The 24,839-nt window shown below is 42.5% G+C and overlaps 1 protein-coding gene across 1 annotated transcript in view; it reads left to right on the top strand.

The window, feature by feature from the left end:
* The window catches only part of MYO3A (myosin IIIA), a 1,336,625-nt gene that overhangs the window by 850,470 nt on the left and 461,316 nt on the right, over positions 1–24,839 (top strand). Inside the window, exons 28-29 of the mRNA XM_085630108.1 lie at positions 23,364–23,444; positions 23,552–23,675. Coding sequence (XP_085486234.1) covers positions 23,364–23,444; positions 23,552–23,675 — 205 coding nt within the window. The remainder of the gene's footprint in view (positions 1–23,363; positions 23,445–23,551; positions 23,676–24,839) is intronic.

Raw genomic sequence — 24,839 nt, forward strand, 5'->3', positions numbered from 1 at the left:
TGAGAATCTATCACCTGTCATCCGCTAAGTAGTTCTATTTGGAGGCCACTCTGGACTACGTATTAACTGGACTAAATCTGAAAAGTTCCCCTTCACTGAATTCCTATTGATGCTTGTTACAAAATGCTCACTAGAGTGGAGTCAGCAGGGGCTCAAATATGTGGGTATCTGGGTCACACACAACCTCACCTAACTTATTCAGGCAGACTTAGGTGTGATGTGGGATAAATTACAAGTGTACAAATGGCTCAGCTTTCCCCTCTCTATGATGGGCAGTATTTCTTTGCTGAAAATGGTGATATTATCGAAGATTCTCTACTTGTTGCTATTATACCTGTGGAACTCCTGCAGTCTTTTTTTCAAGCAATTGCTCTCTAACTACTCCTCTGATTGATATGGGGTGCGTGACAACCTAGAATCTGAAGGAAGGTTCTTATAAGGCCCTTACAGCAGGATGGTCTTTCAGTCCCAGACGTTTATATATACTACCTAGTTACACAGGCCTGTTATTTATGCTACTGGACACTGTCCACCCACTCTGAAGCCCATGTTAGAGAGGAGAGGAGAGGAGAGTAGAGGACAGTAGCCAGAAAACAGAATAAATTACCCAACCTGTCTGTTAAACCCCATGCTGTGAGGAATGATGTGGATGTCATTGCATCTACATGCAGTGCCTGGTGAAGCTAGCGGGTCATGATACTCAATACTCCACCCCGCTCCTTTGCTTACTAAACAATCAGCTGCTTCCCTCAATATGTGAACGTTCTATAACATTCTTATTGATGAAAGCTAAATTGTATTAGGTGATTTCTTTGATAATGGTACCTTATTGACATCGCAAACACAAGGAGATGATGGACGGAGCACTGAAACATTTCAGACACTCACCCCCAGTCATAGATCTGGGTTGAATCCATCATCATTCTTTAGCTCACTTTGCCACCTCAGTTCAGACCCAGCTATATGCAAATCAGTCTCGACACTGCGCCTCATGGGAACAGTCCAGCCTGAACTGCCAAGCCAGGTCTTCCCTGAACTGGAAACAAGCATCCTCAGACCGGTTTCTGGGTAACACCCTTAATCCGCCAGGCTAGCTTGAATCCAGTGGCAAAGTGAGCAAGGGACCTACGTCTGGGCATACCCTGCCAACTTAGGGCGAACAAAGCAAACACAAGGAGATGATGGACAGAGCGCTGAATCCTTTCAGACACTCACCCCCAGTCACAGATCTGGGTTGAATCCATCATCATTCTTTAGCACACTTCGCCACCTCAGTTCAGGCCCAGCTATATGCAAATCAGTCTTGACACTGTGCCTCATGGGAACAGTCCAGCCCTAACTGCCAAGTCAGGTCTTCCCTGAACCGAAACAAGCATCCTGGGACCGGTTTCTGGGTAACACCCTTCATCAGCCAGGCTCGCTTGAATCCAGTGGCAAAGTGAGCAAGGGACACACATCTGGGCATACCCTGCCAACTTTGCAAATCAGTCTTGACACTGTGCCTCATGGGAACTGGGTCTGAATTGAGGTGGCTAAGTGGGCCAAAGAATTATGATGGATTCAACCCAGATCTGTGACTGGGAGTGAGTGTCTAAAAAGTTTCAGCACCCCGTCCATCATCTCCTTGTGTTTGCTTTGTCCACCTTATTGAAATTGATCAGTTTTTTTTTAAAGTCCCCAGTCCCTCCTCACAATTCTCTCCTATCATAGACTTCATTCTGTGGTAAAGGCTGGCTTCCCAACCTGCCCCGCTGTGCCTGTCGAGATGGCGCTTCTCCCCACATACATACATACATATAGCAAGAGGATGGGAGCTGTTCCATTTATTTTCTGTACTCCTCTGTTATGGCTCCTAGGGCTCAACCACTTGTGGAGGCCCAGCAGCAATAGGTGCCAACTCTGGGATGCATGCTATCTCCTGGAACATGGGCGTATTTGTGCACAGGTGAGGGTACGAGTGGGATGCAAAGAGGGAACAAGAAGTGGCACACAAAAAATGGAGAGGTGGGTGCAAGGGACCACTAGAGGATACAAAGTTTTAGGTGGAAGGGAAGAAATGCTACAAAGAGTGGCAGATCAGCCTGCAGTTTTGTAATGAACATGACTTCTCACCAATAGGCCAAACCCAAACCCTGCACTCCCACTTTGGAGGCAAATATACCACTACACCTTTAAATAATGCACTCGAGCAGCACTCCCTAAAGACAGGGAAAAGACACAGCACTCCCTTAAGACGATGCAAGAAAACAAATCCAGGTGCATTTAAAATAACACACACAAGTTTATTAATGTAGAACAGTAGGCCAAAGATATCAGAAAATACAGATTCCCAAATGTCAAGTGACTAAAATGTACAATTAGAATAAAATGCAGTATATACAAGTAGCAAAGAGTAGAAAATATATACAAAATGGTTAGGAACACCTCACCGATTGAATCTGCATCATCCTTGCCAACTCAAGTGGGGAAGCTCTTCAACAGCCCAGGAAGGAGTTCATTCAGGACTCAAGTTCCGTCACCTCCACAGCAATACATATATTCTTTGGTGAACTTCCATCTGGCCCTCGAAGGTTCCCAGCTTAAATACCATTACTAAACGTGAGGCGGAGCTTCTAGAAAACCGCACCCCTTTCTCATTAGTAAAAAACGAGCTGGCTGTACCAGTCTGCATCAAGGCCAAGACGGGGGCTGGCCAAGCTCACGTATTTTGACTGCGAGACAGAGTTGTACATTCTCACATCTTCCAGCCTCTATCTTGATGAAGCCTCCCACAAGACCTTCCAGAGTACATTAAACAAAAGCAATCGCTCAGAAAAACAAAAAGACCTTGAATGTGAATAACCCGAAGAACTTGCAAGCATGGCTATGCACGCAGAAAAACTGCAGCAAGGCAAAGCCAGGGAAAAGGATGACATGAGGCCATGTCAAAGCCAATAGTAAGAACTCATAATTCTCATAACCCAAACAACTTGCATGCAGAAAAGCTGAAGCAAGGCAAAGTCAGAAAAAAGGATGACATGAGGCCATGTCAAAGCCAATAGTCATAATTCTCACCAATGTACAACACCGAGCACATGTGTGCATCACTGCCCACAACACTGCACTTTGAAAGCAAAGAGTACATTCCACACCTCTCTCTCCCTCGCACGCTTTCAAATGCACACCTTCTATTCTTGGCAAGACTATTCTACTCTGTGACAGCTCCCACTGAAAGACAGCAAGATTACAAGAAAGAAGCAGGCATATGCAGGACCGTCTCATATATCCAGGCTAGGGTAAAATAACACACTAAAGTCAGTTAAAATGATGGTAGTCGAAGGTCATCATCATATGGTGCCAAACCACAAGAGTGCCTCTTTCACTACAAGTTGTAAAATAGTCCCTCATCCACATCAATGCATGCATGCCCTTAGAGCTGGAAACATGCACCCTAAAAGGAAATATAATCAATTGAAAGGGAAATACTCCTGTATTCTGAGGCATGATGTCATTGACAAAGTTTCAAGCAAGTGGCTGAAAAAGGATGATCAAAAAGCCCGTGTTTGAAAGTGGTTGACTCAAAGCCTACTTTAAGTATATGAGAGATAATAGACAAAAGACAAACTGAAAAAAATCCTTGCCATCAACCGCTACTATTTCAATTTCCTCTGTAAGTGATAAAGAGGATGTGAAGGTATCTTTTAGCAGTGACTCAGATGCTGTGAATAATTATCATATAATTACTAAAGGTCCTAATTTTTTCATAACAACAAACAAGATTAAAAAGGTGATTAAGAAGAAATCAATCAGTGCACCAAAATTGTAATTCTAGTTACATAAGTTGCCTGTGGCAAAATTCTTTAATCTGTCATTAACATTTTGTGGTGCAGACATTTCCTACAGTTCAATTGGACAGTCAATGCAGACACTGCAAGAGATGAATTGATACAGACACGATTAATAATCCAGGCCAGCCTCAAATAATTATTTCTAGCATTTAGTCTGATGGATCGACCCTTAGGCTGACCATCCAGAGCACAAATACCTGCTTAAGTGCATGCTTTGGCTCCTATGGATGCATCAAAGTCACCAAGTCAGCTTTTCTTTTCCAAAGCATTGTTGGTAGACCGGTCATTCTTAGGGTGGTCTTCCACCTGAACTTTTTGCTTTCCTCCTCCATTTTTTTCTGACTTCGTTTTTGCTGGTTTTAGGACTCTGAGCAATTTGTTACTGCTAACCAGTGATAAAGTGCATGTGCCCTCTTCTCTAAATATGGTAATATTGGCTTATTCCTAATTGGCATACTTCATTTACTAAGAAGTCTCTAGTAAAGTGGTAATATATGTGCCCAGGGCCTATAAATTAAATTCTATTAGTGGGCATGCAGCACTGATTGTGCCACCCACTTAAGTAGCCCTTTAAACATGTTTCAGGGCTGCCATCGCAGAGCCTGGGTATGCAGTTTAAACTGCCAAGTCGATCTGGCAAAATAAATCTTTTGCCAGACCCAAACCTTCCTTTTTTTTACATGTAAGATACCCCTAAGGTAGGCCCTAGACAGCCTTGAGAGCATGGTGCAATGTATTTAAAAAGTAAGACGTGTACTTTAAAGTGTTATCTGTCCTGGTAGTGAAAAGCTCTTAGACAAACTCTTAGATTTGTTTTACACTACTACAAGGCCTGTCTATTCCATAGGATAAAAGTGAAGTTGCCTTATTATATTTTAAAAGTGTAATTTCCAGATTGAAAGAGATTACTAGTTCATGTTTGGTATCTCTGGAATCCTAATTTAAAATCCTAATTTATGGTGAAGTCAGATTTTAACTTACCATTCTGAAAATGTTGCTTTTAGAAAGTTGGCATTTTCTTGCCTTAGCCATTTGGTGCCTACAGTGTGTCTCCAGTCACATGACTTGGTGTAGTTGGCAGTGAGGGCTTTTGTGTATTCCTCCTAGACAGCCACACACAATGGAGCTTAGGTGTGACTGGGTGGGCCATCATTGGCAGGATGGGATGGAGGAGCTGGACCCAGACAGCATCACACCTGAATAGGATGTGCCCTGTCTCCACACAAGGGGTCCAACGACCCTACATTGTCACGTCAGCCAGCTTTGAGACAAGGCAGGGGAGGTAGGGAATTCCCTGCACTTCAAACACACTGTCTCGAAGCGTCTCCCACCTTCCAGAACAAGAACCAAAGGGTGTAAAAAGGAGACCTAAGACACCAACTCTACAGTTGGGGAGGGCAGTAAACTCTGCTCTGGCGGCGGAGTTTTGTGACCATGCACTCCAAGCAGAGTTCAGCAAAAAAAACTCTGCCAAACTCCAGCAGAGCGTAGTTTGCCACAAGCTCGCCGCTCACCCATAAGCATGACTTGCAAAGCAGGAGTGGTGGAGGGGATATAGATGGTGAAGTGCCCGTGATGTAGTGTATGGCCAGGATGGCTTCAGCCAGTGCACATCTGCTTTTCTATGGGAGCGGGGTGTGCTCAGGTGTACAGGAAGCATCGAACTTGTGACATATAGTACAGCTTCGCTTGGCAGATGTTTACAGCACAGCATGGGTCCTGTTCAGATGGACCATAGGGGGCTACAATGACTACAATAGGCCTTGGGTCTGGACTCTTTTCGCCCAATGGAAGAGGCGTGAGTCATCTAGTGAGCTGCCAGGAGCCAGTAAAGGCACAGAAGGCTGAATTCAAAGCAGGCACTATCTGTAGCTGCTTTCTGGGGCACTGGAGCTTTCTGCATGTCGTCACTGTGTGATGCTGCGGGGTCTGTTTCGGTGGGGAGGGCAGTGGGTGTGAGTGAGTAAGGTGGCGGGGACGCCAATGTGAAACTGACTCAATCCTTGTTGGTTCTGTGAAAACAAGGGAGGGAGACTGTGAGCACACCTCTCTTGTGGGGACCTGGAGAGATGGACCGGTGATGGAGGGCTGCAGAGGGATGCAGTGCCTCACCTCTTGTCAATGACAGCCCCCACCTTCCCATTCCCTCGTCAGATGCCTGGTCCCCAAGCCCCAGCCGGCAAGGAAAGACAGCTCAGCCTCGCCTCCTTCGTTGCCCTTTTCTTCTTCCCAAGTTCTTCCCGCAAGAGCCCTGATTTTTCCCTTATTTTCCACCTGGTTTTCATCATCTGATCGGCCCCTTGCGCTAATCTTGATACCTTCAAGGGGACTTCTTTTCAGCTAAACTGCCAATCATTTTCGCGTCCGACAATATATTGCGGACAATTCAGACAAGGCCACTGGTAACCCACACTGTCCTCTGCCACCAGCATGATATTTTAGGGGTGGCTAAGCAATGCTCCACCTACTTGCAGAACTCAGCAGAATTTGGCAGAGTTCATTGGTAACTCCTCTGCATTCCGCAGAGTGAAACTCCGCAAGCTCTGCCCAGACCTACTCTACAGTACACTTCTGGACCTGTGGACACTCTGCCAGGAAGAAGGACTGCTGTATTGCTTAAGGACTGCCACTCTGTTGGACTACTGCTCTGAAGGAACTGCTTCCCTGCTGTGCTGATCTGCTGCCATCTTGCCTGGGTTAGAAGGACTGAACCTGCATTTCTTGAACTCAAAACCCAGGGTTAGTGGGCTGGCCTCCCGATCTGAAGTTTCAGGGACATAACAGGATTCCAACAACCTTGCACCTGAACTCTGCCAGTTATGAGTCTACCCTGCCAAGTGGTGCCACCCGAGTCCTGGACCCTCGGAAGTGGGCCTAAGCTGCTTGCCAATGAAACCGATGCATCTTCTCTGCTGAGCAGCTCATCCCAGAGCAGAACCGATGCATCTCCTCTGCTGAACGGTGCCTCCCCAAGTCGAGTCAATGCATCAATGCTGCTACATAGATTGGACCTGTCACAAGGGCCAGCATCACCTCCACAGTCCTGGGAATCAACACATCACCCCAGAGGTGCAGCGCATCCATTGCACAAGTCCTCGCACCTCTCATTGATGGCATCCTTGAAGACGATGCTGGACTCTGCATCGCAGCCTTGCAGTTCCTCTGAACCGATTAATCGATCCAACTGTGATGCATCCCTGACGCCAGACTTCACATCACAAACGCCGTCAATGGCATCCTCGACAATGACGCAACAGGACCTCACACTGCAGCCTTTCCGCATCTCTGACCGGATGCATCGCTCCACTGCGTTACGTATCTTAGACACGGATCCTCATCAACGCTTCGCAATTAGGATTTCAGGTACTTTGTTCAGCTGGCCTTACTCAGTCACTGTAGCCTTCCTGTGCTCCATTGCGGTTGGCCTGAACTTGTGACTTTGTCCCGGTCCAGCATGCCCATATGTTCACAGTTAGTGCTTTGTGTATTTTTTGTGCTATTTCCTCTAAAAACCTTAAGATTCAATAACTCAAGTTCTACTAAGTGGATTTTTGTCATTTTTGCCTTGTTTTATTTATTAAAAAATACACTAGTTTTCTAAATCTGTTGTGGGCTCCTGAAGAACCAGAACCTTTTGGGCCTGGCGGCGCAGGGTACGCCTTAATCTCCTGGGTTCTCCTGCTTCAGCTAACAGAGACACGGGGACACTCTGTCGGCGTAAAAGATTAGATTTTATTAGCTGCAGCTAGTACAGTTGTCCTAGAAGTACACACTGTATGTTCTCAGGAGACTGCCACTAATCTTTTATAGTACATAGGTGACATATACATTAACGAAGGACACACCTAAAACATACATGAAAAACCAGTAGGAATAGTCTGAAAGAAAGTCAGAGCCAATAGAAAAAGTCGGAAAACAAAAGTATCAAGTAACTCGAAGAAGCCTCTCCTCCAACTGTGTTTGCCACCCCTCCCACAGGTTAAGGTATTAACATGTCTGTAACTGACTTGCAGGTGGCGAGATACGTTCGTGTGTTTTGGAGGACAGTTGTGAAACGAGAGAATACGAGCGGAGGACAGCGAAGGCCAGAAGATAAGATAAAATCAGGAGAGAATAGTGTGAACCAACAGATAGTTGAGACAGGGATTAGAAAAACCAGACAGGGATTAGTGTACTCGGCCAGTCTCTAACACCAGCTTTGTAAACAGAGGCACAAGGTTATTTTGACACAATATTGCAGGAAAAGCAGAAAAGACTTCGTTCGTCGTGCTGCCTGAGTGAGGGCAACACAAAATGGCGGCGGAGCACAAAATGGCGGCTCAATACGATCGTGATCGAAAATCGAATTTCCTCACTCCTTTTGTGGTGTTGTCACTGATGTACTGTTTGAAGTGTTGCATAAATGCTTTACACATTGCCTCTAAATTAAGCCTGCTATGTGCCAAGCTACCAAGGGGGTGAGCAGAAGTTCATTTGGGGTATGCTTGTGCCTTACCCTCACAAGGAATGTGGTTGCTGCTTGACCAGGGCTTACATCCCAGTCAGCCAGAAAAAATGCAATTTCTAATTAGTGTGCAATCTGTGAATTTGAAGGGACCATCCAGTTAATTGTCTCATAACATGCCTCATCCCAAACTGGCATCATCAAACAAATGAACACTCTAGAATGCTTAATTAATTATGGATATTAGTGATGGAGAACTGAGTAAAACAAACAGTTTTTTTCTCTTCACTGGGTGTCCCTTAATGTGGCGAGGCACGAGAGGTCGGGTAGGTTAACATACCTGTTTTATCCATCGTGACTATTACAAATGCAAAACTTCAGCCAAACCTCATGGGACATTTCACCCCTTATTGAATAGATTACATCAATCTACTACCCCTAAGAGTGGCCCTATGACTGTCTAACAGGCCACTACATTGCACAAGCACTCACCTCACTTTGTACCTTGGTCCTGAAGAAGCGCACAGGATCTCCCCCTGAGACCACTATACTGCCTGAAACATGTTGACCTTTCTCATGTGCCTAATGGACGTGACACTTGTCTAGCTACCGGGGGTCATTATCACTCTCAAGCAGCACAACCTTTTGGTTTTTGATTGATGACAGGGGTTATTCCTCATTAAACCTACTATTCACCCCTCCAGCCATCTTTTAACACTGCACAGGACACCACTTTAATTCAGACCCGCACACACCTTTACGGCTTTATCACCCAAAAGATCTCTAAAAGTGACCCTTTGAGGGACCCATAGGGCATTGCAGCGCTGCCCCAATGAGGAATACCGCCCAATGATGGAGCATGACATCCTTCTGGGTGTGTGAGAGCACCAAGACAAGGACATACTGTCCCTTGGCATTATATTAAGAGAGCGACTTTCTTCCCCTCTTTCTATCACATTAATCGTAGGAACTGTGACTCCCCAGCACAACAATTCTACTTTTCTGGACCTATATCCAGCTCCGTGTTCCCCCTCCCCCATTTTTTGTGTCCCATAATGTGCTCACACCTATATCCTTTCATCCTAATTATTTAGCTTAATCTGCAGATGCAAAAAATCCTGATGTATTACTTTATTTTCTGCACTCTGTTCCAATGATATTTTATTTAATCAAAAGAACTTGTTTCTGTAGCTTTCTCTAGTGAAAATGTTCTCTCCTCAAATAAGTTAACTAACTTCCAATCCGTCAACAGTAGATTGTGAGACCTGGTGTCAAAGCCTGTAGAAAAATCCAACCACAAGGCTGTGACCTCTTCAAAGACACAAGTTCCAAGCTGCAGCCTGCTCCTAACCTGCCAAAAGTATTTCTGAGAAGCTGTATACCACCTGCCAATGAGCATCAGTTACAATTCCGTGTTATGTATTGGAAGTCCTGATTCGGTTAGTTTTCTTGAATATTACTTAAGGAGAGGATGATGATGATGATGATAAACTTTCCACTACTGACTCTATATATGCTGATTATAGCAGTGCAGTCTAGCCTGCAAATACTTACCGTGGGCGGAGAACTCCGCTCCGCCCATGGAGTGCGCGGAGATTTGCCTACTCCGCATTCTGTGGAGAACGCGGAGTAGGCAAATCTCAGCACACTCCATGGCAGAGCGGAGTTGGCCAGCCCCCGCCTCCCACCCGCCCTATTAACAATTGTTACAATTTTTAAAAAACGAGTTTAAAGTAAATAAAAAGCGTTCTCGGTGAAAACTGCGCATGCGCGGGTGCCTGCGCATTTCTCGCGTGAAAGGCGCATAGGTGGGCGTCAGCACATGCGCAGTTTTCACCGAAACGCGATGAAGAGGAAGAGGGCAGCCCGGGGACGCCGCAGCTAAGATAAGGTGCTTTTTATTCACTTTAAACTAGTTTTTTAGAAGTTGTAACAATTGTTAATTGGGCGGGTGGCGTAGCAGAGCTACGCAGAGTTTCAAGGAGTTTGTTTCCAACTCCTTGGCACTCCGCATAGCCCCGCTATGCACACTACTACCAGGGTTAAAAAATACTACTTTGGCCAATGATTGCCAACCTATTGTGGCTGTGCTGAACTACTCACACCAGCAAACCTACTAACACGCCTCTATGCCCAATGACAGTACTATCCTGGAACTCCACTGCATCAGCAAGATAGCTTCATGACCCACCTTATTTGAACTCAACTGTTTTTTCTAATGGACTTCCAGAAAGCATTGTAAATTGATCTGCTTGCATTCTGTACTAAAGTGCTTTCAGTTGTACTCCTTCAAAAGGAGCAATGTGGGACCACAGTGGTGGATTACTAATTGCTATTGACTCGAGGTTCTTCTTGGTCTTAAGATCCATTTTGTATCTGAGTTGCTTTTTAGTCTTTGTGAGCTGATATCTGCTTGCAGCTACTATTCACTGGTGGTGATGGGAGACTCCTTATTGGCAGATAAGCTTAACTCTGTCTCCTTCCAATGTCCTGAAACTTCGCTACATTAACTGGTGACTTAAGTGCCAATATTCATGGCTACGCAGGTGATGTTGCTGGCGCTACTATCAGTGGTGCCATATAGGATATGCTATCCTTAGCTGTTGGTGCCTGATCAACCTCTTTTCTCAAATGCTGATGTTCTGGTATGATAAACGATTTTCTTTTTGAAAAATGATCTTCTTTGATGACCAACCTTTGTGCTCCATCTTCAGACACCAAGTAGGTTGAGATTTCCTTTGTTTGATGCTTACTTTTATTTGGCTAATTAACAGATTTGACATTGACCATACATGGACTAAGCTTGTCTACAAATCGCACCCCTATTTCGTTCTATCTAACATGTTAAAGTACTGACCTCTCTTCTCAGACTGACATGAGAAGTGCTTTTTTTTATTGACAATGTCAGAACACATGGTGGTCTCATTAAGATGTCTCTTTTCAACATCCAATAGTGCATTCAGTAATCCTTAAATGTATGCAGGTATGATTCCTCTTTGTCAATAACATTCACATTATGAAGCATAAGTGAACAAGTGTTTTCACATGCAAAAATAGTGTTCACCCATAGAAACCCCTCTATAATGAACGAGGTTATAAACCATAATAATGATTGGCGATTCAGGGCTCTCGTCAAACACTCAAGGCCAGTTTCACAAAGGTATATTTACACTTTTGTGTAAGTTTACCTTTGTTTTGGAATTCACAAACTCTGATTGAATAGTAAGTTTACTACTAGGGAGGATCCGAAGTCAGGGTGTAGAACTACACACATAAGAAGGTAGGCATGTCTTATCTTTTTATATGTGGACTTCTCCTCCCCAACTTACTAATAAATTAGAGTTTGTAAATTCCAAAACAAACATAAGCTTACATAAAAAATGTAATTTCACCTTTGTGAATCAAGTTCTTAGATTCTAGTACTATTACCTGTCATACATCAGATGTTATGAATTATGGTCTTCATATATATTTGGTCTCTATCAGAGAAGAGGCCAAGTAAGGTAACTCAGTTTAACTTTGTCACTTCTGTCCTTGCAAAGGCAGGCCTGAGACATGTTTTAGAGCTACTTTAGTGGTGGCACAATGAGTGCTGCAGGCCCACTCGTAGTACATTTAAAGTACATGCCCTGGGTACCGCATACTAGGGACATAAAAGTAAATTAAATGTAACATTTTGAGGATAGGGCTTTGGGAGAGTCGTCTGACATCAACTCAATGTTATCATTAGGGCTAATTTGGAGAGAAACCCTATAACCTGTATAAAATACATGGGATTCTATAATCACTGTATATTTGCAAGTCTCTAATTTATTTAGAATCTGCAATTTATGACGCACCTAGTTACCAATTACAAAGAAAAGACGTCAGAATGCACCTATTATATGTTATTACAGTTGAGTTTGGACGTCAAAAAGCCTGCTGTCAGAGCCAGCAGCGGAGGTGAAAGGCAGGTCCGGTCATGGAGCATAATTGAAGCAGCTGTTTAATAATTAAATGTGCTTTTCTTTCTTCTGCTCTATTTTTTCTAGCTTACAATGGCAGGCAGAGGGAGCATGTTTATTTTTGGACTCCATGCATAGCCAGAGAAAAGCTAGAATCTTTCTGCATGTTTTTCACATTCTAAGCTACTGCAGCTTTTTTTTATTGTCTTGTATTGAACTGTTTCTAATATCTGTTTGCAAAAAATATCTAACAGATTTTTGATGTGTTTAATCTTTCACTAGACGTTTTCTTTTTATTGTTCATGTTTTCAAACATGCTCTCTCTTTCATTTGAAATTGCTAAGCACCAAGGATTTAAGTAGTTTGCGGGAAAGGTGATGTTCTGACCATGTATTATATGAGATAAAGTACACCTGGCATACATGAACCGCATATTTCAAGTCATATCTGAGTTTTATAACCTTATAAAGTAGCTCGACCTTTGGCCTCGTTCCGCTATATTGTTATGGAACTCCTCTGTGACTTGCAGTATCCTTATAATGTACGACAGTGGGTACTTTATCCCTTATATAAATGATAAAAGGCTATAAAAACAGAAATTGTTACCAAAGAGGTATATTAGTTTCCATGCCTCATGTTTTTCTGGTATAAAATGATTGCTACATATAATATTCCTACCTCTATTGTGTGTATCTTCAATTGAGGGGTACAAAGTTGCAAAGCCAAATGGTTTTCAACTTTGTTCAAATTTCAAAAGCCAATGAGTGACCCTGATCACCATTGGGAGTATTCCTGCAGAGCCTCAAGGCCATGAACATACTGCTGCAACTTGGCAGCTTCTTGCTGTCTGCTCTCTGAGCCACTGGTGGTCTATTCCCATCTGTCCTGAGTCCTAGCGTGTGACTTCCAGCGCCAGGATATGAGATGTGCCTGACTACAGAGCAGCTGTTGTTTTATTAACCTGCCTTAGTACTGAGAGCTAAGGGAAGCCCTGAACCATGGTGGGTAAAATTCCTGCTCTTCAGCCAACATCCTGTCGCCTAAACTGTCATCCTTCATGGGTTGGACATCTGGCTGCTGGGATTCAAGTTTGGCGAAAGCTAAATTCTGACTTAGTCAAAGTTTGTTGAGGAAAGGAACATTTGTACTTCTTCATAATGGGTGAGTTTCATGCATTTACGGCTGAAAGTTTAATTTCCTAATTTAAGGAAAAGGCGAGTGCTCACATATGCCTATTGTCTAGTTACATTTTGGGCAAAATATATAGAGATGCTAGTAAACGAGTAAGATATTACATTCTATTAAATTTTAGAATTGTTTTGACAGTGTTTAGTGGTGATGGCACAATAAACGAAGGAGAAGCTTGAGGCCTATTTTTATGGCTTGTTTATGGCTAGACCTCTAACTATGACACCCTCACGTTGCTTGCTTGGATTCAAATCCATTGCCATTAAAATACATCTATCACAAAATGTTTTTGTGGTTGCTTAGTATCATTTTTGATATGCTAAATTCTGTACTGCTGGGCTACTTTTATTACTATCGGTCTGATTTTGAATGCCCCGGTAAAGCATTCTGTCCCCTCTCCAGAATTGCTGATACCAAGTGTACCAATAACTTAGACGGGATAACTGGCCTATTTCAAATGCCACCCTGAGGGTCTTCTGAAAATCAGGAGTTACCAAATGAATCCGTAATTCTGCATCTGATTCCTGCACGAATTTCTCATTTACAGGTTGTTTTATTCTAGAAATTTCGCCTGCTTGGTGCAACTAGAAAGATAGTTCAAATTTCATCTTTCTGCATCAAATGTTTTTTACTTCACTTCTTTACTTTTATGAAGAAATGTAATAGAATATTTATTGTTTTTAAAATATCATGAAGTGTAGCTTTTACCCATGATCACTTCAAAATTCAAGGTATTTAATGTGATCACTGGCTACTTATATAGTAATAGGCCAGTTTTGTTTTCTTAAAGTGAATCATAGTTGTGAATTTTCACATGCACATTCATATCGCACTCAAGTTAGCTGCTTCTAATCACTGACATTTTCTTTAGAAATGAGCCATTCCGTTCCAGAGATGCACCTTTATTTTGCTTTGAGAAATGTTTTAATTTAATTGTTAACAAGTGAACCTACAATTGAACATGTTAGGTCAAAAAGATGTAACATGATATCTAATGCCGACTTTTTAATCAAACATTCGATTGGCTTGACATTATGAATGAAAAGGGAAATAAACAATTGTTCATAGAAAATTGTTTATTTTCACAGGGATGTAAAAGCTAATGAAAGTGAGGTAGATAAAGGGGGAGAAAGCACAAGCAAAAACATAGAAATTGTGGTAAGTTGGATTGCCAAGGAAGTGTCTTCAAAAATCATCTGTATTTAATGATTTTCCTCATAATTGTACTGTCCCAATTCACTTGTCAACAATGTTTTTTAAACGAAGTGAAGGATTACAGGGTATATAGTCAAAGTCCTTCATCTGTCGGTAGCCCTCTTTGCTCTTATCAGGTTTCACTTGAGGAATCCTGTATTAAGTTGAGGACGCCTTCTCCATCACATCACACACCTTCGTGCAGTCTGCTGTTCTTGACATCCGCTGATATTCTGTTTGTTTGGTTTCTTTTCCCTTGACTTGGTTCTTTATCTTTACATGTCTAATTATTGCTAGGTAACGCATTTTTTTATCCTTTGTAGCAGATGTCAGAAGTCTTTTCTTCATGACTTTGAGTTTTTTTAATTGAAAGAGTGCTATTTTCCAAGTGGAGTTTGGAAACCGATCTCGTAGGCCCTGACTATCTGTGTATATTTACCAAGTTCTCCTTATTCGATTTAGAAACTCTGTCCTTCGGAATATCACTCACAGTAATGGGGGATATGTTGTAGATCTCCTCATTACTTTGCCAGTCACGCATTTGCTACACCTGCCCGCCCACCCCCATTTCTGACTTAGTACCTCTTTTCAAGATTTTTTCCCCTTGCTAGAACAGAAGGTCACTAATTTCAGGATTTTTCAAGTAAACTACACAGGTTTGGATGGTTGTTGGAGCTTAATACCTTCCAGCCATGATATGTATTGCTGTTGATCAATTTCTTGTTGCCTTACAACTTGACATACTCCTCAAAACACATGGGTGACATACGTATTTGCGTATTAATCTTTTTACACCTCATACGAGATGGGGAATTTCCACCCTAAGTGACTGCTTCAGGTATCAACCACCCACCCAAATCTCTTCTCTAAGACAGAGTAACCAAACATACCTGAGGGAATGTATCTCATGAGTCCCTGTGAGAAAAATTATCTGTGATGCTGATCTGCTCCCACTCAGCATAATCACTGGTTCCCTTTCCTTTAACTGTAAAGAGACATCTAACACAATTTGGAGATACACAACTAGCTCTCCCTCTCGCTTGTTCCTGCAATCAATTTTCCTCATATAATAACACCAGTGGTGTTGCTGCATTATACTGGGAACCCTGTACTACACTTTCACTATCAAGATGTTTATGTGGTTTCCGTATTTTAGTCTGGACTGATGTCTAGAAATAATCTTCATATTATATTTTATCAGGAGCCTATATCCACACATGTATTCACAGCATTCAGTTCCTTCTCAAATTAAATATCATACACTTATCAAGAACTCTTTTAAACGTAAGGGCCAAAGTGTTTCAGCACTTTATGAAATATAGTGCTTACAATCAATGCCAATGGTTACTTGAATAACAAGAGTTGAGTGATGAATAAAACCGCACACATCTGTAATTGATCGAGGATCAGCAAACACAAATGGATTCACCATTAGGAAGCTAAGACCTAGGTAATGGCATCTTAGCGAAAAGGTACAAAAACTGCTATACCGGTCTGCTGTGACCTAAAAGAGTGTTGGGCATATTCCCATAGCAAACTGTTAATATTGATATTGAGTGCAACAAGTCCAGGCAAAGAACCACAACTAAGAATCTATATATAGTAAGCAAGGCAATCTCTAATAAACATACAGGACATGTAAGAAAAACACTAAATGGGACAATCATAGGCCTCAGAAGTTTATGTAAATGAATACGTCTCCGACTTAACAGTTTTAAGATTTTTTGTAAATGAGCACCCAACAGCTCCGATTGGGGTATTCCTTAGTCTTTTATACCTGAGTGGTCCAAAGATGTATTCATTACCAATGCAACAAAGGTAGCGCATTAGATCCCAACACTTGTGAACAGAATTCCTATTTGGTGTGTTTCATTTACACAGTGTGGTTTTCACACCTTTGACCAATAATAGGTCCAGTAGAAGCATGTCTGACTTGTCTGCTATAGCACGATTTTCGACTTTGGAAGCCCCCCTGGCAAAAGACGATTGAGTAAAAACTTAATTCAATGTAATTTCAGTTAGAATACGTCATACAAGCACCATGATTACGCTGGGTGAAAAGGGTTCAATACATTTAGATTCAAACGAGGTATGACACTTAATGTCTCTACCATTTCCTTACTGGATGTAGAGGTTGTTGGGCTTGGCCCTTTTTGCAGGGTCATCCCAGAACTTTTTGCCTTCCTCCTGTATTGTTTCAGACCTGGTTTAGTTGGTTTTATGACTCTGGGCACTTTATTACTGCTGATCAATGCTAAAGTACATATGCTGTCTTTGTAAATTGCTGTTATGGATTAGTGATTCCATGATTGGCATATTTGATTTACTTGTCAGACCCTGGTACAGTGCACTATGTGTGTCCAGGGCCTATAAATCAAAGGCTGCTGGTGGAGTTGCAGCACTGATTGGCCATCTACAGAAGCCGCTTGTAAAATGTGACTCAGGCCTGCCATTGCAGAGCCTGTGTGCAGTCTGGGGCTGCCATGTTGACTTGGCCAGTGCACACACTTGCCAGTCCCTAAACCTTCTCTTTTCTACATATTAGTCATCCCTAACGTAGGCTCAAGGTACCCCAGTGGGCAGGGTGCATTGTATGTGAAAGGTAGGACATGCCCTGATGTGTGTGGCATGTCCAGATAGTGAAATACTGCCAATTTCATTTTTCACTTTTGCAAGGCTATCTGTTCCCACAGGACAGAATGGGAAGTTTGTTTATAACATCTTATAAACATAACTGACCCTAGGAACAAGATAGAAAAGTAAAGTTTAGTATGCCTGAACTCAGACTGTTAAAGTGCATCTTTCAGAGAGGGTGATTTTTACATTCTGTGTTTGAAAATACCACTTTTAGAAAGTATGTATTTTCTTGCCTAAATCATCCAGTTTGCCTCTGCTAGGTTTGTGTATTGCATGTCTGGCTTTTGGAGGACCGGGGCTGGAGAGGGTAAGTGGCTTCAGACGTCTGATGAGTCATGGCTGGGCTGAATAGGCCTGGTCTGCATTTGGAGTGGTGGGAGGAGCAGCACCTTCACCTGAATAGGGCTGTGCCTGCCTTCCACAATAACGGCTCTGCCCCCTCGTGGTGTGTCTGGAGCCAGGGCTCACACTGACAATGGAGGTTGTTGTGCACTTGCAAAGTGCCCCACAGAACTGGTTTTGGCTGGGTACAGACACTCTCTGCCTTCAGAGAACAAAGGTTTTTTGTATAAAAAAAGGGCCCAGACCCCAAACTTTTACATCACTTCTGGGAAATCAAGAAGAGCCTTTGCCCCTGTGCTGTATGCTGTCTGGGGTTGGCCTGCAGTGGCTGCTTGCTGCCAAGGAAAGGAGAAAAAGGACTTTGCTGTTTGCTTTGTCACCTACTTGAAGAAAATATCTCCAAGGCCTTAAAACTGAGCTTGCCTCCTGTTATGAAGTCTCAAGGACACAAAGACTTCACCACCATCTCCTGGGAATTCCCTTGCAGGAAATTCCAACCTGCAAATAGGTGCCTGCTGCTGGTTAAGACCTCTAGAGACTGTTTGTCACTGGGAGCTGGAAAATCGATGCAACGTCGAAGAAGCGTGACGCATCCGCACCTGTTTCTGACCCATTGCCGAAGAAACTGTTGCAGAGCCTGTCGTGGCTTCAGAAATCACTGCACGACGCATCGGATGTAACGAAAGTCCGAGATCACAACACCGATCCCAACGCAAGTCTGCTGTGTGGCTGCGAAAAGCCACACATCATAACAGATTGACACATTGCATCGAGGCACCAAGACTGTCCCATCATTGGGGGACGCAGTAGGAAACAGATGCATCAACTCCCCACACAGTAAGAAAATGACGTATCACCTCCTCTCCGGTAAGGAACCGACGAATCGCCTTCCCTGTGCTGCAGTACGGAACCGACGCATCACCTCCCCCGAAGCAAGGAACTGAAGCATCACCTTTCCTGCGTGTAAGGAACTGACGCATCACCTTCCCTGTGGCCATTTTGTTTGTTTTGCTTGACGCATCCCAGGTACTTTATGAGAAAAGTGTCACATTTACACCTTGCATTGAACGGAACTATTTCTACCATTTAAAAGTCATATTTTTATTACTGTATTGTGGATTTTAGTCATTTGGTCTTGTTTTGGTTTAGATAAAGTTTACTTATTTTTCTAAACTGGTGTGGTGTCCATTTGTAGTGTTTTGACTGTATTACTGTATGGGTTCACAAATGCTTTACACACTGCCTCTGAGATAAGCCTGTCTGCTCGTGCCAAGCTACCAAGGGGGTGAGCAGGGGTTATTTTAGAAGTGTATCCCCCTTACCCTGACTAGAAGCAAGGGTCCCTATTTGGACAAAGGTACCTACCTCTGCCAACTAGAGACAACCATTTCTAACATTGGTGGTCAGCGGTGAGAATCTTGGACTTGCATTTGTGATTTACATACAGTGATTGGTGTACACTACTAGTGAGTGCAAACCATTACGCAGCCACATACTGTTTGTTTTTCTGTTTTCTGGATTCCTCCTGGAAGCATTTTTGATACCAGGACTCTGGTTAGTTGTTGCAAAATGGAACTTACCTTCTGGCACATGTTCATCTATGCAATGAAGGAGCTATGTGTGTTCTGCAAGGAAAGGGGGGTGCCTGTGATGAGAAGGTCCAGGGACGATCTAGATGCATCCCTATTTCATTATGAGTTACCCCGCTGGGGGCCAACACTACCAGTGGAGTCTGAGGGGGAGGACTTCCCTGAAAGTGAGGGAGAAACAGAAAAAGATGACTGGCTTCTGGCTTGTGAGCAGAGGCTGAGAGAGCTTGATGAGGAGCTTGAGGGAATGAGGCCAGGAGGGCCTTAATCCAAGAATAAGAAATGTGTGTAGCTCAGGAAGTGAGCTTGGCTGGGTTGGAGGTGTAGTCCAGCTCAGACGGTGGCAGCAAAATTGTGTTCTCTAGTGCAGAGGGAGCAGTACACACACCCAGAGATGTGGCGCCTGACTTGAAGGAGGCGTTAGCATACTCCAGGGGGTTCAAGGATATGAGGTAGCTCTAGTTGTGCGCTGTGTCCCTGAGGTGGATTGGGGAACTGGCACAGGGGTTCATAGTCCTAGTGGTGGGCGGGACACACTACTCACTCTTAGATGAGAGGTGCAGGGAGAGGGGTTCCTCCATGGTAGAAGTCCTGGTGTGTGAGTTGTGGAGACCGCCCAGAAGAGTGTGGGTTGAGTGTCAGAGACAGTCAGACACTGTCTTGTCAATCTCAGGAGAGTGGTTTGGGGTACGTGTGCAAGGCACTGGATGGTAAGGCAAAGGATAGCTTGGTTAAAACCTACTGCATTGTGGATTTTCGTCGTTGGTCTTGTTTTGGTTTAGATAAAGTTTACTTATTTTTCTAAACTGGTGTGGTGTTCATTTGTAGTGTTTTCACTGTATTACTTTATGGGTTCATAAATGCTTTACACACTGCCTCTGAGATAAGCCTGTCTGCTTGTGCCAAGCTACTAAGGGGGTGAGCAGGGGTTATTTCAGAAGTGTATCCCCTTACCCTGACTAGAAGCAAAGGTCCTTATTTGGACAAAGGTACCTACCTTTGCCAACTAGAGACACCCATTTCTGAACTGAGGTCTAAATGTCAAGTAATCTCTTTAAATTTCAGTGAGCCAAGCAGATGTCACTCAGTAATCAGATCATGTAAAATGTTATTAATTTTCGTGCCAATTAGTATATTGTTATTTGGAAAATGTTAACATCATAGGCATTTTATTAGGGTGCGCCTGAAATTAGATGAAAAGCAACCCACTTTTTTTATGTTTCAATTGAGAAAGTATTGTAAAACCCAACAAAGGTAGAAGATTATTGTTATGGTAAACCTGACAGTTTTTTTTACTGATTGATCTGAAACGTTGTAACAGTGATTTGTCTACTACAGATACCTAGTGGATACATTTCTAAATCAACTGGTATTTTCAATAATCGGGGGGGGGGGGGGGGGGGGTAGGCAGAGTAGTACAGGAGGGCGGGAAATAGGATGAAAGCAAGAGGGAAAAAAATGAGGTCTAGTCCTGGGCGGCTCCTTCGTTAAGGCGGTGGAGCGTTGCCCCCAGAGATATAAAAACAAAATTGTAATAAATTGCAATTTTATTTTTCAAAACCCCATCCTGACCCAATTGTTGGAGGGGCTGGGCTTTCTGCTGCTGCAAGTCGACCCCACTCCTCAACAAAAAAATGTATTCGTGGATGGTCGGTCAATTTCAGGATAGTATAAGGATACTTACCCCGGCCGGCGGGGCATCACTGGAGTGCAACTATCTTGGGCACCAGCTCTCTGGTGCCCTTGGGAGTGACTGTTGAAGCTGTTTTTAATTAATAGAATGTTTATTAAATAATGGATGATGGTAAATCTGTGCACAGTTGTTTCAACTTCCATTATGATAGTGAGAAATAGAGAATGAGAAAGATGATGTTACAAGTGGCCTAGGCCACTGCCCAGTGCTTCTAGTGTAACCTGTTTGAGATGAATGTGAAGCTAGATGTACTTTTAAATGCAGATTGAAACGTGTCTGCTAGATCACACATCTCAACTCACCCTCATTTAGAGAGTATCACCTGCTGGGGGCTGATTCTGAATCTTCAAACAAGGAAAATTGAAAACGTCTTCACTCTCCCATAAAATCTGGTCAATTAAATGATGTGTTAAATAATTTTTACATTTGTTAAGAGTTTTTCAAGCATGTATTTTTGTCTTATGTAGTTTAATATGTAACCTTTATTATGTGTGAATGCAATTTTATTGTATTGAGTTTTATTGTTTTGGTGTTTTACTGCTTATCTCCTTGTAGGTCTAAAACTTTAATAAAAAGATTGAAATCTTGAAAACCTTCTTCACTCACCCATATATTTTCATCTCATTTAATTTAACGTAATTACTCTCCAAGCCCACTCCATCTCACCCTCCTTGGAGCTCTATGCTCCAGGAACTATCATGCAGACATGAGCTATGGCACAATCAGCACCTTGTTGGGAATATGCCATAACTTTAATCACTGATGCTAAATTGACCTCTGGTAAAATATCAATCCTGGCATCCAAGGGCAAACCAAGATGTGTTGCCTTAGCTGGACCTTAGATAGCACCTGCAATAGGGATGCACTTGATGTGGAATGTATTGTTGGGGTTTCCATTACGAGTTCGACAGAACTGTGTTCATTGGAAGTGTAAACAAAACCCCTGTGATTGCTGGTTTTCCCAGGAGCAAAACCTACTGAGTTTATACGCACATTTTCTTGCTTCTGAAAATAAATGGAAATATGCACAGAAGTTGGTCCAGAAGAGGGAAAACGTGCAGAATTTAACCCAGATAAACCAGATCCCAAATAATATATATCCAATTCCGGGCTAAACAATCAAAATGGGAAGTAACTTGGGTGGCGATACCAGCCAGAACTGGTATCTTCAGCACTTTCACCTCCAATTAACAGCTGACTTGTAATGTGGCCATTATTGTTTTTGCACATCTTTTTATGAAACCCAGTGCTTAATTTGTAAAATATTAAGTGCCAGGGCTCTGACCTGGTGGCCACTGCAGCTTGCACCACCCATCGCCCTTGTCATCGCTGCCAAAACAGCTACTAACCATCTCTCTCTCGCATGTAAATGCGACAGTTCAGATTATTACAGGTCCCCAAAGCTAAAGGAATGGCTGGGGAGGCAGGTATGAGTAATTTTTTCATGTATATTGTTTTCCTAAACAACTGTTATACTCCTCATCTCTAAATTACATGAGCAGCGCCACCTTGTGGCAGACTGCCCTTAGTGTGGTGTTGACAATTAGGTGCCGGTGCCGAGCACCGGAAACCAATTAAGTGCCGGTGCTCAGCACCGGAAAGCTCTGGCTCAAATTAAGCACTGATGAAACCACATCTTTTAAAAGATGGCAGTGCCAGCTTCAGGGCGGTGCGACCAGTGCGTCCGCACTGATTGCTGACATGGAGGGGTGCACTGACCTCAGGGTGGCGCTAAACACCTGCTGCAGAGTTCCTTGTGCATCCAGCTTTCAAACAGCAATACAAATGTCATGATAACTTTTGTGGTTAATGTTCCTGCTAGAGAGATTAGAGTTTTTAATGGCAGGTTTGACTCAGCACAGAGGGTTAATATGTCTGCTGCAAGAACAGATCTGTATTTTATGTGGATAGTTAGAGTGGATTAGTAAAGCCAGCCTTTACCAGCACTTTAAAACAAATGAAATGTATTTGAGAGAGGTGTTAAGGAGGGAGGGGGGCACTTTTGCCAGGTAATAGTGAGGGAATCCGAGGAGGAGGTCATAAGGGGAGGGGGCGCCAAAAAAGATTCTCACCGGGCGCGACCAGTGCTGAAGCCAGCCTTGAAAGGTGGAAGACTGATTTGAGAGCACACATAAGGGATAATCTGAGAATCACTTAAATCCAGCAGAAAGCAATAGATTATTTTTCCAGATGGACTAAATACCAGGTATGTGCATGGTAGCTCTGAACATATTAAGGATCTTGAACAAGATAGTAACTCTGAATCTTTGACCCACTTGTTCCTTTTTTTAAACAAAAATAAGAAAGGGACTGATTAATTTATAATATTTTCAGGTACTTGAACACCCATAAAATATGAATTGCTCCATGCACATCGCATTTAGTGTACAGGGAAAATGTATATATTGTTTATCTTTTACCAAAACTGTGCATTGTAATTTCCTTATATTTGTTTTGATCGGTGCGTTGCATTACATTTTTTCTAACATTTAATTCATTTTAAAGCTTACAGAGGCTATGCAGTGCGCAAAGAGCACAAGACTTCAAAAAATAAGATGGACGAAATAATTATTAAATTTCAAGCAGGTAAGAGTTTTCTCATGTGATTATACTGTAGTATTTTTTCCTATTTTGCAGGATGGGCATATATTTATCAATGTATCCATTTGTTGAAAATCTTTCTTTGTTCTCAGTTGCAAGAGGATACTTAATTAGAAAGACAATCATGGACTTAATAAATAAGAAAAATGAAGCTGCAACAACAATTCAGTCTCATTACAGGGGATTTAAGCAAAGGAGGAGTTTCAAAAGAAAAAGGTAAACTTTTTGTTGTATGGATTTTTTTTTCAAAGTAATAAGGTATCAAAGAAAATAATTAACATCTTAATGTATTTTTTAAAGTACAGCATAGTTATTTATTCCGTGTTTTATATAGCGTGGACATGACCCAATTAAGGTATCAGAGCGCTTCACAATTCCATAGCCTAGAACTTTCGATGGCAGGTTTGACACAAACCTTTAAGCAACAGTAACAATCATAAATCAGTTTGGGAGGTTGAGACATTTGTGCTCACTACAACATACATACATGTCCTAACGATTACTAGAGATCTATCTGTGTAAACATAGTCTGTGATCTAGAAAGTATCATAACAGTGTCTGGTCTTTTGTTATATATGGGAGGAATTTGTTCCTAAGAAAAGTCTTAGCTTCTTTTTTGAAGACTGACATGGACGAGATCTTTCTGATGCTTGGGGGAGTGAGTTCCAAATTTGTGGGGCAACGCCAGAGAATGCTCTGTCATAAGGTCTCTTCTTACAAAGGAGGGCAGGTTTCAGTAAGAGGGCTCCATTACTCAGAGAGAATCTGCTGCCTCCTGACAATGTGATTTTCTGGGCTAGGTAAAGTGGCATTTTGTAGTGTATCGCTTTGTGTGTGATACATGCCATCTTTAGTTGGATTCTTGCTTCGTAAGGTAACCAGTTAAGCGCTTTCAGATGTGGGGTGGTGTGGTCAAACTTTATGGAGCCTGTTATGAGTCTTTACACAAAAAACAAATGACAGTTGGGTTTAGAACACTGAAGCAGCACCAATATGGAAAATGATACCAACAATATTTGAACACAAATATCTAAAATGTGTGCAGGTTCCGAAAACACCCTCTGTCCAAAGGTGCTACCTTAAATAGGAAACAAACAGTTTTTTTGCTGAATCAGAACCGCACCACCCTTCCTTGTAACTTCACTTAAGAGTCCATAATATTCTCATCAAAAAGTAGTTGATGCAAGAGAGGCTACTTAATCCAATTGATGATAAACAATTTTCTTTTATTTTCCCAAAAATCCTCCAGCCAACGCGTTTCGTCCTACACTGCTAGGACTTCTTCAGGGGAAACAAATGATCTGTGCACCAGGTATCAGCAATAATAATACCGATCCAATATGACGTATTCAAAAATCTCTGAATAAGTGATAATTTTCA

The sequence above is a fragment of the Triturus cristatus genome, chromosome 10, assembly GCF_964204655.1.
Source record: "Triturus cristatus chromosome 10, aTriCri1.1, whole genome shotgun sequence".
Lineage (NCBI taxonomy): Eukaryota > Metazoa > Chordata > Amphibia > Caudata > Salamandridae > Triturus > Triturus cristatus.